At 45.1% G+C, this 16,863-nt stretch overlaps 1 protein-coding gene across 1 annotated transcript in view; it reads right to left on the reverse strand.

Moving 5' to 3' along the window:
- Window positions 1–16,863, reverse strand: part of KAT5 (lysine acetyltransferase 5) — a 267,178-nt gene that overhangs the window by 172,649 nt on the left and 77,666 nt on the right. Inside the window, 1 exon segment of the mRNA XM_033954195.1 lies at window positions 904–972. Within this exon segment, the coding sequence (XP_033810086.1) occupies window positions 904–972 (69 nt within the window).

Raw genomic sequence — 16,863 nt, forward strand, 5'->3', positions numbered from 1 at the left:
GAAAAGAGTTTTTTTAGGTGGGGGTCCCTGTAGGAAAGCCCCAGAGACCCTCAAAGGTCCAGCTCTTGAACTACCCCAAAGTTTTCCATAATAATAGGCTGAACTCACAGATCTGCTTGGTGCTGTGCCTGCATCAGCTCACACTGCAGCTGCTTGTCTCTTCAGACAGCTTTTTAGACAGGTTCTGAGAGCCTGAAACCCTCAACCCCACAAGCTTCTCACATGTCTTTTTTTTTTGGGGGGGAGACACAGCCAGCACCTGCTACAGTCTTCTGGAGCAACACAGGGCCACTCAGCCTGTGCTCAAGCACCTGAAAAATTAGAGGCAAGCAACAGGAAGCCTCTAATTGGATAAAACCCCCAAAATTATAAAACAGATGCAGAGCAGGGGAAAAAAAACCCCATCTTCTCTTCTCACTTGCAGAAGGAAAAACTAAGAAACGGTGGCACTGCCCAGTGACACAAGGAGGTGGAGTTGAAAAATGTAGATGATGCCTTCTGCAATCCTCGTAGGTGAAGGGAAGAAACCTACTTGTCACACTTCTTGTACCCTTTGTACTAGAAAATAGCCATAAAGATCTTATACTCACCAGCTTCACGTGATCACTGGTGAATGTGCACATACAGCACAAGGTGAATCTCTGGAGAATAGGATCCGCCTTGAACCGCAAGGCAATGGCGGAATAAAAATCTCTAATGTAATGTAATATATACCAAAAGAACAGCATGACCAGAACCAGCTTGATTTTACCACTTAAAAGCAATGGAGATAGCAAATGAATGACAAATGATGGGCTTCAGGTAAGCTATCCTCACTGGCTGCTTGCCCTGACAAGTCGGATCACTGAGTAAGTTTAAGTATATGCCCCCTCCCCCAATTTCCTTGCATCACCTGTTACTTACAGTCAATGTAATGGACATAGAAAAGCTTCTTCCCACTGATATCCTTAACACTGAGGATTTCAGCCAGTGCTGTGGGAAAGACAAGACAAAAAAATATATATATATATATAATCACACCAAAATTATTTTTTCTCTTAAAATAATACATTTCTACAAAATGAAAAAACTGAAAACTCGCTGGATTAAGTGTATAGCACTCGATGGAGACTACATTGTTTAACTTGCTGGTTTTTTTTTACCAAACTTTTGAAACCATCCTCGTATTTCTTCATAGAAAGGGTGGTAGATGCATAAAGTGTCCTCCCAAATGTGATGATGAAAGCAAAACACATTAATGAATTCAAGAATATCAGCAATAGCATAAAGGAAACTTAGTTAAGAACCAAAAACTGAGCAGACCAGGAAAACAGAATTTAAATTTCAACAGCTTTATTGATGAACAGTGACTAGGTAAGTTGGGGGAGGGGACCTACTCATATACTGGTGTGGAAAGGAACTATCCTGATGGGACGAGTCGACACTCTGTTTCCGAGGTAAGGACCCAATTTGCAAACAATTCTCTAGGAGCCACACAGACTCAGTCAGGAATAGCCTTACAGGGACTCAACAAACGCAAAGTGTGGAGGGCCATGTATGTTAATGCACACAGTTTAGGCAATAAAATTCTAGAACTGGAAACTGAAATTAGGGATGCCAACCTGGACGTGGTGGCAATATCCGAGACTTGGTTCACGGACGCACATGGGTGGGATATGGCTATACCGGGGTACAATCTACTTCGTCAGGACAGAGAGGGCAGGTTAGGTGGAGGGGTAGCACTATACATTAAAGAGGACATCAAAACCACCAGGATCACTGATGTCAAGTATACCGGGGAGTCCCTCTGGGTAAACCTGGCAAGAGGTGGCAAAAAATGCCTGTATCTTGGTGTCGTATACAGACCTCCAAGACAACCGGAAGACATGGAAGCAGAATTAATTGAAGACATAGAGAATATAACTCTACGGGGCGACACTGTACTGCTAGGAGACTTCAACATGCCTGATGCAGACTGGAACACATTTTCAGCAACAACCAGCAGCAGCAGGAGGCTCTTGACCTCCATAAAAGGAGTACATCTCAGACAGATGGTAACGGAGCCCACTAGGGACCAGGCGATCCTAGACCTGGTACTCACCAACAGGGAAAGCGTCTCAGAGGTCTCAGTAGGAGATACGCTAGCCTCCAGCGATCATAACATGGTATGGTTCAACCTTGGGAAAGGATCCCCTAAATCAATTACAAAAACAAAGGTGCTCAAATTCCGGGGCACCGACTTCGCACGCATGGGAGATTTCGTTCATCAGATGCTGCAGGACCAAGCAGAGACCGGCAATGTGGAAACTATGTGGTCGTGCCTGAAATCATCTATACACGAAGCAACTAATCGCTACATAAAATCAGTAGATAAAAGACAAAGAAACAACAAACCCCAATGGTTCACTGAAGAGATCTCGCACCTCATTAAGGAGAAGAAAAAAGCATTTCTTTCCTACAAACGTACGCAGAGAAGAGAAACTAAAGTAGAATATAAGACCAGATCTGCAGCGGTCAAAACAGCAGTTAGGGAGGCCAAACTTCGAGTGGAAGAAACTCTGGCACAAAACATTAAAAAAGGGAACAAATCCTTCTTTAGGTATATCAGTGATAGGAAAAGGAACACAGATGGTATAGTACGCCTTAGACAATCGGACGGAAACTACGCGATGGCGGATTCAGAAAAAGCAGAACTACTAAATGAATATTTCTGCTCAGTCTTCACCTGCGAAGCACCGGGACACGGACCACAGTTAATGATAAATCAAGACATGGATGACCCGTTTCAGAACTTTGAGTTCACACCTGGGGACGTCTACAATGAACTGGCAAGGCTAAAGGTAAACAAGGCCATGGGACCGGACAATTTACACCCAAGAGTGCTCAGAGAATTGAGAGATGTTCTGGCGGAACCGTTGGCAGTGCTCTTCAATCTCTCACTAAGTACAGGGATAGTTCCGTTGGACTGGAAAACAGCCAACGTCGTTCCTCTACATAAAAAGGGTTGCAAGGCTGAGGCTGCGAACTATAGACCGGTAAGCCTCACCTCAATAGTGTGCAAACTCATGGAAACACTAATTAAATATAAATTAGATACGATCCTGAACGAGGGAAATCTCCGGGATCCTAGCCAACATGGATTCACCAAGGGTAGGTCATGCCAGTCCAATCTAATCAGCTTCTTTGACTGGGTAACAAGAAGACTGGACTCAAGAGAGTCCTTGGACGTCATGTACCTGGACTTTAGCAAAGCGTTTGACAGCGTCCCACACCGCAGGCTGCTGAACAAGATGAAATCAATGGGATTAGGAGAGACTCTAACTGCATGGGTTAAAGATTGGCTTAGTGGAAGACTTCAGAGGGTGGTGGTTAACGGTACCTTCTCTAAAATGTCGGAGATGACTAGCGGAGTGCCACAGGGTTCAGTCCTGGGCCCACTCCTCTTCAACATATTCATTGGGGATCTGACTCAAGGGCTTCAAGGCAAGGTAACCTTATTCACTGATGACGCCAAACTATGCAATATAGTAAACGGCTATAATCTACAGGATGCTATGGAGCAAGACCTGCGTACTTTAGAAAGATGGTCCTTGATCTGGCAGCTGGGCTTCAACGCCAAGAAATGTAAGGTCATGCATCTCGGTAACGGAAATCCTTGCAGAACCTACACCCTGAATGGAGAAACTTTAACCAGGACTACGGAAGAACGAGACTTGGGAGTAATCATCAGTGCTGACATGAAAGCAGCCACTCAAGTGGAGAAGGCTTCATCTAAAGCACGGCAGATGATAGGTTGTATCAAGAGAAGCTTCGTCAACAGGAAACCTGAAGTCATGATGCCATTGTACAGAGCCATGGTGAGACCTCATCTGGAATACTGTGTGCAATTCTGGAGGCCACATTACCGTAAGGATGTGCTCAGAATTGAATCGGTTCAGCAGATGTCCACCAGGTTGGTCTCGGGGCTAAAGGGTCTCCCGTACGAAGAAAGATTGAGTAAATTGTAGCTCTACACTCTCGAAGAGCGTAGGGAGAGGGGAGACATGATTGAGACATTTAAGTACATCAAGGGACGGGTCGAGGTGGAAGATGATATCTTTCTTCTCAAGGGACCCTCGACCACAAGAGGACATCCGCTCAAACTCAAGGGAGGGAAGTTTCGTGGAGACGCCAGGAAGTACTTCTTCACGGAGAGAGTGATTGAGCATTGGAACAAGCTTCCAGTACAGGTGGTCGAAGCACGCAGCATCCCAGACTTCAAGAACAAATGGGATACCTATGTGGGATCCCTACGAGGTCATGCCAAGGGATAGGGTCACTAGGACTTGAATGAGCGGGTCAGTAGAGTGATAGTATAATTACAATTGTACTTTAGGGGGCAGTAGACTTAAGAGGGTGGGTAAATGGTATGGGCAGACTTGATGGGCTATAGCCCTTATCTGCCGTCATCTTTCTATGTTTCTATGACAAAAACTTCAAATTGTTAAAACTTTTTTTTTTTCCTTGCCCAATTATACTCTACTACATCCAAGTTTTATTTATCTCTAATTTTTCTAAATTATTCAGAATCATTTTATCTTATGCTTCAATAAAGGGTTTAGCAGATCCTGGTGGATTCTCTGTTAAGTCTGGTTTTACTACTGAAATATTTACATAATCTCTTATCATCATGGTTAAATAGGATAGAGTCAATCATACCCAAGTACATTCAATTGGACAAACATAGTACAAAATAAAAAAGAAAAGAATGGTTTTAGGGCTGATTCCAATCAACAAAACCCCGAGTCCTGCCTTCAATTAGAAAATGCCTGGCCTAATAGCCAAGTTTTTTTTAAACTCTGTTTATTTAAGTAGTTTGTAAACAACATATATGTCAAACAAGCCATGAACAATGTAAAGAATATGCGTTATAATTCCAAAGGTAGTTGAATATGATAAAACAATAAAGTAAATAAAACAAACAGGTGTCATAAATGCTAAATAACTAAAGCATGAATTTCAAAAGACTGAATAAGGTTGTTATTTTATTGGCCTTAAAAAAAATCTAAGTATTTAAGTATATTTTTAATGAGTTACATTTCAATTGAAACTAGTGATACTTATTGGCTTTTATCGTGAAATATGCCTCATATATATGTTAAACATACTAGGTTCCACCATTTAGAGGAGGGGTTAATAGCGTGCGACTTAATGGGAGTTCATTGTGCTCTATAAGTAAAAAAGAACAAGCTTTGCATATTAGAAGCAGATCTAGAGACATGAAAACACAGAGTACCAAATCAAAACATGCATTGGCTTACACAAACTACTTACTGCGTGCAAGCCCAAACGCATAATCATGCGATTCACAAGAATGTACGCATAGCTGTAGTAGTATGCCTGATACATGCAGCTTTTCTGAACATGTTCTGACTTGCAACTATCACAGCACAGTGGCTGTATGAACAAGTTTGGCTTTAAGGTTCATCATCACATTATAACACCATATGACTTCATTATTTGACAAAGCTTGCCTTTGGCGTGTTGCTTTCTGAATATTCTTTCTGGTTCTTTCCCTAGTTAACTAGGCTATGCCTGTGTGGATTTTGGAAATTTACTCTGTACTTGTTGGCATATACAACTTGCTTTGCTCTATTTTCATTGTGTTCTCACACAGATATTTTTCACCTTACTTTTATTCTGTATTTTTAGGCAACTCTTATCTTATGGAGACTAATAATAAGCTAGAGTCTTGCAGTATTGGAATCTATGATAGTTCTGAGTGCCAGAAACCATCTACCTTCTATTCTGGAGAAAGCTGCTTGAAGCATATTTCTGATTTCTCTTTGCCTGACCAAGAATTAATTAAAAGACACTCTAGACTTTCTACTTTGTCCGTGGATTCTAATACAGTGGAACCTTGGTTTATGAGCATAATTCCCAGAAGTATGCTCGTAAACCAAATTGCTCGTATATCAAAGCAAGTTTCCCCATAAGAATGAATGGAAACTCGCTTGATACATTTCCCCCCCCTTGAGGCCACCGGCGCTGCTCCATACCCCCCCCCCCCGAGAACCGGCATCGCACACACCCCTGCCAATGAGCGCCCCCTCGTGATCCACCCCTCCCCGCGATCCAGCATCCCCCCCACAATCCTGCATCCCCCACTGAGCACCCAAATAGCATCCCTTACCCCGATTTGGCACCAGCACCAATGCACAGGACATGCCAGTGCTGGTGTCCGAAGATCCTCCTTGTTGGCTGGGCTGGACTGAGCCTTGAGCATGCACAAATGCTCAAGGCCCAGTCCAGCCCAGCCCAGCCAAGAGGGAGGATCTTCGGGCACCAGCATGTCTTGTGCGTTGGTGCTGGTGCCAAATTGGGGTAAGGGATGCTATTTGAATGCTCGGCGGGGGATGCAGGATAGCAGGGGGGGCGACGTGAGCAGGGGGGATGCCGGTTCGCAGGGTGGGGGCGCTCGTAAATCGAGTCAAGCTCTGTTTCCGAGGTGCCGATTTTGCGAATGTTTTGCAAAACACTCGCAAACCGGTGCACTCGTAAACTGAGGTTTGACTGTATCTGTATTCATCATCAAAGGTCTACACCCAATTGATCTTCCTGCAGCTGATCATTTAAAAGCTATGACAAAGCACAAGTTTAAACCAAGCCAAAAGCTTTGCCCAATATGCAGGCAAGACTTGCTTGTCAAACTGCAAGATCTAAGTAACTCTAAGTCTGATTCTGACAGTGATGACCCTACCAATGCATCTGAAAACTTCAATGCCAGTTTTTCACTACTAGGAATCTCTCTTCTAAAGATTCAATGGATTAGCAAGCAAAATTCCTTAAGTTATGCTAAACGCAAACTTTCTGAAGCCCATAATGCGATGGAGAAGGAAAAATTATGTTCTTACCTGTTAATTTTTTTTCCTTTAGATGCAGCAGGTGAATCCAGAGACCAATGGGATAGCCCACATCTACCAGCAGGCAGAGATAGAGAAACTGATTAACAAGTGGTCCTATTGGCTGGTACCTCTCCTGTATTCTCAGTATAGCTCTTTGCCCAAGCATCCATAACCATCAATAGGCATAGCATGTAAAAAACTTCTTTCCCCTAGCAAAACTCAAAAGGCAATAATATAGAATACAACCATCAATAACAACCAACATCAAAAATTGCAAAGGCAAAAAACCAACAGACAAAATCCAGAAAGGGTGGGGCTCTGGATTCTTCTACTGCGTCTAAATGAAAGAAAATTATTAGGTAAGAACATAATTTTTCCTTCCTTAGCAACAGCAGCAGATGAATCCAGAGACCAATGGGATGTAGCAAAGCAATCCTCAATCTGGGTGGGAAGCCAACGCCACCTCCGCAACAACCGAAGCGCATCCACCGCATGTGCCCCCACATTCAACTGGTAATGCTGAGCTAAAGCACTCTCGGAAGACCCAGTAGCCGCGAGACTAAACTCCTCCAAGGAAAAAACCTCTGGCCCGAGTCCAAGAAGTAGCCATCGCTCTGGCGTCATGGTTATGAAGTCCTTCCGCCAACCGCTTCCCTGCCATCAAGCAAGCGTAAAGAATGTCCTCCAGGACCCATCGAGCGATGGAAGCTGTGGCCACTGCCATACATTTGAGGCATCCCTTGAAGAATACACAAAAAAGTGATCTAAACAACTAAAAGTCGTCAGAAACCTAGCTCGCAGAGAACGCTACACACTTTCAAACAATGCAGTGAATAAAAGCACGTCTCCCCATTACTCCTCCCAGGAAGAAGGAAGGAAAAGTGAGAGTAGCATAAAAGAAAGGATGACCCCCTCCTGAGAAAGAAAGTGTGGTACCGGCCGAACTGACACCCCAGATTCTGTAAATCAGAAATAGGAATCCCCGCCGAACAAGGCCTGCAGAAAACCGCCGAGCTGAAGCCATGGCCACAAGAAACCTCGTGTTCAACGGCACAGCCTTTTAGAATCTCAAAAGACAAGGATGAAAGGAAGCCCTGGGTAAACTGTGAAGAAGTTCCTTAAGACTGTACCCCAGACAGGGCTTTCTAAGAGGTGTACGAATAAACTGTATTCCATTTAGGAACTGAACCACATGAAGCTGAGAGATAAGCGAACAGCAAGAAACCTAGCCCTTGTAACAAGCTAAGAATGGCACTGGAAGCTGAAGGGAAGTGAACGCTAAGCGCTTGGCGATACACTTGTGCCAAAAATAACTCCGGAAGGGTACAAATGTTTAGAAGTACCCAAGAAAGGAAAAACCTCCAAAAGGAAGCAGAAGCCATAGGTCTATCGCCTGGAGAAGAGAAGAAACAACCTGCTTCACAGAACCCTTACATGTCGGCCATGACATTTCAAAAGCCAGGTCGTAATACCAAAGTAGTACGAACAGCCACGTCAATTGGACCCTAGGTGAGCAAATCCTGAGATATCAGGAAACTCAGATGCCCGGCTGTCGAAAGACTCATCAGATCCACACAGCAAGGATGGCGCAGCCAATCCAGAGATTCAACAAATACTGCACCTTGAAAGCGAGCGTGAGATGGCCAATCCATGCCATCATCAGCTAGGGGAAAACACCGAAAAAGGAGAAACCTGAGTCGAGAGAGAAGCCACGCTGCTACACCTCCTGATTTCCACTCCCTGTACCCACTGAAGAAGCTAGGAAGCTTTAGAATTTCGAGATGAACAAGGCCTGCAACCCGGAAAACTGCAGAGCCGAAGCCATGGCCACAAGAAACCCCGTGTTCAACGGCACAAGGAGGAAATGAAGCCTTCGGCAAACTGCGAAGAAGTACCTGAAGATTGTACTCCGGACAGGGCTTTATAAGAGGTGTACGATTATACCGTACTCCGTGTAGGAACTGAACTACATGAAGCTGAGAAGGAAGCGAAGAGCAATATACCTAGCCCTTGTAACAAGCTAAGAATGGCACTTGAAGCTGAAGGGAATTGAACGCTAAGCCCCCGGCAATACACCTGTGCCTGGAAGGGTGCAAATGTTGAGAAGTATCCAAGAAAGGAAAAACCTCCAAAAGGAAGCAGAAGCCACAGGTGAAAAAGTCTGTAGCGCCTGGATAAGAGAAGAAACAACCTGCTTCGCATAACCCTTACACGTCAGTCAAGACTTCTCAAAAGCTAGGTCGTAATATCAAAGTAGTACAAATATCCATGTTGATCGGACCCTAGGTGAGCAAATCCGGAGATACCAGGAAACTCCTTAGTCCAGATGTCGAAAGACTCATCAGATCCGCATAGCAAGGATGGCGCAGCCAAGCCAGAGATTCTACAAATACTGTGCCCAGAAAGCGAGCTTGAGATGGCAAATCCAAGCCATCATCAGCCAGAGGAAAACACTGAAAAAGAGAAACCAGAGGCACGAAAGAAGCCACGCTGCTACCCCCTCTAACTCCCGCTCCCTGTGCCCGCCGAAGAAGCTAGGAAGCATTGAATTGTGAGACGAGGCCATGAGGTCTAGTTCCAGGAGATCTCTCGTCCATAAAAAGAGCTGGAACGCCTGAGCCAAAATTCCCAATATCCAGGATGTAGAAGATTTTATTATTACTAACGTTTACACTTTCTAGAGCGTACACAGCGCTGTACACTGTAACATACAATAAATGGGCCATGCTCAGATTTCGCGGAGAGAAAGTCTATCCAAACTCTTTTCCTGACCCATAAAATGATCTGCCAACAGAAGAGGAAGATGAGGGTCCACCCATTGAAGTAGAACAACAACTTTACCTGGCAACTGAGTAATTCACCTACTGCCCAAGCTGTAGAGAAATACCCCCATCATAATACCGACGGAAAGGACCCTCAGCGACATTCCGGAAGAATGGTCTGAAGCTCCAGAAAGGTAGCCTGACCATGCTCAAGAGAAGAAGAATGAACAAGTACTGAGTCGCCCCCTAAGACCAGACTCCTGGAGCCGAGGATTGAAGGCACCGAGCCCCCCAACCCGACAGCCCGGGATGTTTGGTAGCCATGAGCTAGTCCAGCAAAGATCGAGGCATGCCTTTGAAAAGAGAAATCTCGCTGAGCCACCAAATCATATAGAGCGAGGCATGAGGAGCCTACCAAATAACTGGAGCCCTGAGATACCGGGAACCACCGGAACAAAAGCGACTGCTGTAGCGTTATAATAGGAAATCAAGCCGAAGTTCCCAGTGGAGTCAGCAACATGGATCCTATAACCTGTACAGAATCCCATACTCTTGGTCATGGCGACCGAAGAAGAATGCAAACCTGAGACTGTGACCCATCGTCCTAGTCTCTGGGAAGAAACACATTTCTCTCCTATATGAATAAAAACATCTCCCCGATATACCTATAAACAGTACAGGAGAAAAGAGCGCTGTGCAAATTTGAAGATTCATATCCAAAGAACTGAGGAAAAGAAACCACCCTTTTCGTGTCAATCAAATGGCCCGACTGGAAGACGTCCGAATCAAGCAGTCAGTCAAGAAGAAATTAGGTGAATCACCTGGTAGCGCCAAAACGGTACCACTGCCCACATTTTCTAAAATGGTCTTGAAGCCTTGGGTAGGTGAAATGGCATGTGCCAAAACCGAAAGCACTGCTCAAAGAAAGGCAAGCAAACTTAGTGCCGATTCGGAGTCCATAGTGAAAATGTAAATATTCTCCCAGTTTTTCTGCAGAAAAGTATAACCCTGAGAAACTAATTCAGCAGAATGGGATCCAGCCTGCCCAATGCCCCCGTATTGGGCACCATGCAGTAAGTGGAACAACGTCCCTTAGTTCCTGAAGAACTACAAGAACTGCCCTGAGGAACTGCCTTTCCAGAACTGCCTTTCCAGTAACACTGAAAAGGGAAACACAAAACAGAGACTCCAAGAACAAACTGGAAACCTGAGAAGGATGCAAAGTTGCAAGCATCCTGAAAAATCTTCACAGCCTCCTGACCTGACATTATAGCGTCTTCTCCCTCATGAGAAAGCCTGAAGAGTCATTGGAAGAAGTCAAGATCCCCTCAGAATGAAGTGCAAAAGGTCAGGGAACGGCAGGATGAGAACTGTAGGATCTGCAAGAAGATTCTCCTAGGAAAAATCAAGTTTCACAATGTAAAGAGGAACATACTGGAACCATGAAAACAGTCCTTCCATGCAACATGAGCAAAATACGTATGTCCTTTAAAGTGAATACGTACTAGACTCAATCAAGAAGCTGCATCTACCGCCCCGTGGAAAACAACAGCATCCTAACAGGTATCAGACAAAGCTCACATCGCTAATGAGAGCTTCATGGATGAGGCTACCAGCCACATAGCGCGTGATCCTCCACGGGTTTGATAGAATAGGTAACTGGTTCCTGGTTAAAAGGAGCTGTTGAATAAAAACATTTACCAGATAGCTATAAACAGTATACGAGAAAAAAGCGCAGTGCAAATTCGAAGAATCGCGTCCACAGAACTGAGGAAACCACCCTTTCCATGTCAGTCAAATGACCCGACTGGAAGACATCTGAATCAAGCAGCCAGTCAAGAAGAAAGTAGGTGAATCACCTGGTAGTGCCAAAACAGTATCACTGCCCTCATTTTCAAAAATGTGCATGAAGTCTTGGGTAGGCAAAATGACATGTGCCAAAGCAGAAAGTACTGCTCCAAGAGAGGCAAGCAAACCTAGTGCCGATTCAGAGTTCATAGTGAAAATGTAAATATTCTCCCAGGTTTTCTGCAGAAATGTAACCTTGAGAAACTAATTCAGCAGAATGGGATCCAGCCCCAGGCTGCCCAATGCCCCCGTCTTGGGCACCATGCAGTAAGTGGAACAATGTCCCTTAGTTCTCGAAGAACTACAAGAACTGCTCTGAGGACCAGTAACACTTAAAAGGGAAACACAAAGCATAGAGACTCAAAGAACGAACCGGAAACCTGAGGAGGATGCAAAGGTACAAGCATCCTAAAAAAAAAAATTCACGCACCAACGGATACTCAACTCAGTGACACCAAGAAAGAATCTGAAATGGGAGAAAAGAATGCAAAGGTGCAAGCAACTTGAATAATGGTCAAAGTCCCGTGACCTGCCAATATTACAGCTCTTATTCTGTGAGAAAGCCGGAAGAGCTGGCAGCGGAAGTAAAGACCCCTACAAAGTGAAGCAGGGGTCAGGTAACGAGCCGGAGGAGAATCGTAAGTTCTGAATAGAAGAAAGGAACACTCCTGAGAACAAACCAGTCTCGCAATGATATATGACTATGATGGAATGCTGAAAAATAAGATTAAGCTGCGGCAGCCTGTGGTATCTGAAAATTGCATGCAAGTTGCTCCAAAATCCAACCGCCCTTAAAGGGTAACTGTTTTAGGGGGTTTTTTTTGTTTTTTTTAAACCAAGGCGGCCCAGGGAAGGCACAAGGTTGGACACTCCTGCAGAAGATCCTGCCACACTAGAAACAGAAAAAGACAGACTTGCCCGCAGGAAAAGGCGAATAGACCTTATGCCCCTAGAAACTGCTCCCTATGTACAGTAAATATTTCTACAGCGCTACCAGACACAGTCAGTGCTGCACAAAGGCACCCACATGAAGGAAACAGCCAAACCTACATAGTCTCACCCTTTGGAGACCTTGAGAGAGATGAGGAGACACCCGAATGAAACACCGGGTACTCTCCTGCGACCGACAGCAGTTGCATCGTGATTTGCCTACCACCGACCCAGCCTGAAGGAAATCCGAAATTGGGGGGGGGGGGGTAAACAGAAAGCAGACACTCTCTCCTGAGTGCCTACAGAGACTCTCCAAAGAGACAATGCTATCGCGGCAAATCAACCAATTTGGGAGACCTCCATACACCGAGCTGTACCATCTCAGCAATACAGAGAACTGCCATAACTTCTGACGCAGCGGACTCTGAAGGCATAGAAGCCGCGGCAGACGCTAATAAAAAAGTCAGCTGCCAGAGAACATACTAAACGCTGTGGCGCTCCCACCAGCACAGGAGTATAAGTGCTAGTTTCTTGCTCCCTGTAAGACAGCGGCTCCTAGTAAACAGTTAAAATCACTGACCAGCCGGATAAATTAAACCCAGCCGCGGCAAACATTGACACCAAGTCAGTTTCGTTGAGGACTTAAACAATGCTGTGACGATCCCAGCAGTGCACGAGAACAAGCGGCTGCCTGATTCGCGGACAAATGTGCCGGCCCCATTTAGCCGTGCCGCAAAAAACATACCCAGAGCCAACGGCCAAGAAATCTGACACGGCTAGTGCCTACAGACAGGAAAAGCAATGTCGGGGAGACCCAGTATGAAATCCGCGACGGTCTCCTCAGAGTAAGAAATAAAGTGTGCGGTTCCCGCATGCGGGAAGGCAACAGCTCCATCAATGGCATTTGAATGATATACCCGGAGTCCTTCCCTCAAGCCTGTCTCACAAATTCGTCGCCTCACCAAGTTCAGCGTGATATAAAAAACTATAACACCCGCTGTTCAAGACCATTAAAAGACCAAAACTCGCAAATGCACCGTTTCAACAACGTGAGCAAACAGATACTTACAACCTCTTGTAGTGCTGGTAGAAGCCGGTAAATGCTGGTTGCTCAGCACTAGCAGGACAGAAATGTTATTCAGCAACTTGTCACAACTCCAGCCTTAAGGCTAAGCTTGTGCCAGGTAAATCTCCTCATAATCCAACCCTTACCCTGAAAAGGGCTAACCAGTGTGACAGCTTAAACTCAGACAGACAGATAGGGTCTGAGTTCCAATTGAACCACCAGGTTACAGAACCCTGGGGAGGGGAAGATGAGTGGGAGAACAGCCTGGAGCAGCAGGAGGTGCCTTACAAAAAAAGACAGCCTAAGAGGCAGGCTCAGAGCTCAGGTAATGCACAACTGCTGGGTCCAATTAAGGCCCAAAGGAAAACTCAGCAGAAGCAGCATGTTGCCCTTCCCCCTCACAGGTTAGGGCGTGGCCAGCTCAGTGCTTTAGAAGCTGAGCTCAGAAAGACCAAATCAGTCTACCCTGGGCCAGCCCAGGAAGGAGGCTCGCGGGACTGCTCTCCTGAGTCCACACAAAGCCAGGACATTGAAATGTTAGATATAGCTCCTGTCCCTGAAGCCAGCCAGACCGGATGCCATGGAGTTTATGGACACTGCCATGGAACCGGAAGAAATATTCATGGATGAAAGCTAAGTGAAATTGCTTGACCTTTTTTTTGTATGCTTTGAATCTTGAAGTTTTCTTTTTGAACTGTCTGGAAGCACAAGTCTGGGACCAAGTGAGCTGTGCTAGGCTCACCGCTGCAGGTGTGCCTGATTTTTGGGACATTGAATGTAGTGTGGTTTTTTTCTTGGCATTTTTACTTTTTGCTGCTTGTGTGGGGCTGGATTGCTGATTGGGTGAAGGGGTAGTAGAGTGGGGAGAATCCACACAAGATCCTCAGGGTGGGATTGTGGGGCCAATTGTGGCAAGTTTATTTAAAGTGGATTCAGCTACTCCCCTCCCCCACCAGCGTGTTAAGGTTGGTTGGGAAAGGCCTGTTACAAGCCAGGCCTAGGCAACGCAGGCTACAAGTTTTAAGCAGCATTGTGAAGGACTCTTATGAAACTGGAAAGTTTTGGTAGCCTTATTTTTTTGCCCTGCCTGGACTGTGGGACTGATAGGGCAGTGCTACTATGAACTATTTGATCACTTACCTGCAAGGAAGGTGTGGGCTATGTTTTAGAGGCCCGGATTTTATGTTCATGTTTTCTTTTGGAGTTCAAAGACTTAACTCTGGCAAAGTGCTACTTAAGCAATAAAGTGAGACTCAAGTTTGGTAAAACTTTATTGTTCCTGACAAACTGTTTTGTTTTTTTTTTATTCTATTGATAAGTATCAGCAGGACCTTCAACATCCTTTGAAGGCGCGTTAAGATCGGTCGTTGCTGAGCCCTGGTCGGTGGCCAGTTGCAAAGCCCGGCACCGGCAAGCTCACAAACTGTGGTCTCTTATGTTTTTTGAGGGTTTTTTTTGTTTTTTTAAGGGAAAGAAGAAAATTAGAGACCAAGGCAGACCCTCTATCACTGGAGGGAGGGTGAGGCAGAGACCTGGGGGGGGCCCAGGTGTAACCCCTAAAGCCGGCACCGTTCAGCTGGACACCCCTGTCTCACTGAAGAGAAAATCTTAACAGGAGAAAATAATTGCCCAGGCACATCCAGAATCCAGGAGCTAGTTGAATAGCGACCATCACCTGCTGGGAGATAGAGCATACTGAGAATACAGGAGGAGTACCAGCCAATAGGACCACCTGTTAATCAGTTTCTCTATCTCCGCCTTCTGGTAGATGTGGGCTATCCCATTGGTCTCTGGATTCATCTGCTGCTATTGCTAAGGAAACAAAGAGATATGTCTTCTTCACTCCGTGGAAAACGAAAAACTTACAACCTCGCAAGCTGGTATCAGGTGGGAAGGCACTCGCGCATGCGTGGTGCGGGCAGTCTAAAAAGCTTGCTAAAGCTTAAAGTGATACTACACTTTTCACTGTCAGTACCGGGGCTCCATGGATGAAGTCACCCATTTGTGAGAATATGCTGCCTGCTTGTCTAAGGATAAAAGCAGTTTTCAGAACCCCCTACCTCCGATTTTCTCATAGACTGTACTCAGTTGGCCTTGCTATGCTATAAAGGTGCCTCAGCCTGTGTGTAGCTGGACCTTGAAGAAGGATACTGCTCAGTTCCTAAAAGCTGAAATCTTTGGGCTGCCAGCCGGAACAATAATAATAATAATTTATTTCTTATATACCGCTATACCATGAAGTTCAAAGCGGTTTACAATAAAGATACATTTTGACAGTACATGGGATGCAAGTGGTTTACAGTAAAGATACATTTTGTCAGTACATGGGATGCAAGTGGATTACAATACAAGTGGTTTACTAAAAAGATGCATTTTGTCAGTGCATGGGATACAGGTGGATTACAATAAAGATACATTTTGTCAGTACATGGGTTACAATAAAGATGCATTTTGTCAGTTCATGGGGTGCAGGTGGGTTACAATACAGATACATTATGTCAGTACATGAGATTCAAGGTAGAAAGCTGGACCTCTATCACCACATGCAAAGGGAGGAGGTGACATGCAACCAACACACTGAAAGTCCCCAACAATGACCACCTACAGGTGCGAAATCAGCCTGTGCTCAAGCTCCTGAAAAAAAAAATCAGGGGACAAGCTAGTTTAAAGAGGAACAGTCCCTGAGCTCCTAAAATCTTAACCAGGTTGCCTAACAGGTACCACAGAGGGACTGGCCTGCCAGCTGCAGACCCCCAAGTCTACTTTCTCTCCCAGGTACAGTTACCCCAGCAATACTGGGAACTCAAGAACACCAAAAGCTTCCAAAATTTTAAGAAAAATTTATCAGACACACACCTTACTGCAAGCATACAGAAGGGAAAACTGAAGGGGCAGCACACTCCACTGAGGGAGGAGGAGCTGAAAATTGTGATCGATACCTTCTGCAAAGCGTGCGGGTTTGGATTCACTACTCACTTGTCCAGAATGACAAACCTATTGCACTAGAAAGAAACATCATGGCAGATAAAGGCCAAATGGCCAATCCAGTCTTCTCATCCGTAGCATCCATTATATCCTCCACCTATGAGATCCCATGTGCCTTTCTCACACTTTTTTGAACTCAGACAGTTTTTGTCTTCACCACCTCTACAAGGAGGCTATTCCAAGTAAAAAAGTATTTCCTTAGATTACGCATGAGCTTATCACTTCTTAACTTCACCCTATTCCCCTCTCATGCTGGAGTTTTACTTCATTTGAAAAAGGCTCACACTGCACGTTAATGCCATGGAAATATTTAAATGTCTCTATCATATCCCCTTTCTACAACATACCTTTTGAACCCCTGTGGTCTAGCAGTGAAGTGAGGCAGGAGTGATTTTTCTTTGCTCCTGCC

The sequence above is a fragment of the Geotrypetes seraphini genome, chromosome 8 (assembly GCF_902459505.1).
Source record: "Geotrypetes seraphini chromosome 8, aGeoSer1.1, whole genome shotgun sequence".
Classification (NCBI taxonomy): Eukaryota; Metazoa; Chordata; class Amphibia; order Gymnophiona; family Dermophiidae; genus Geotrypetes; species Geotrypetes seraphini.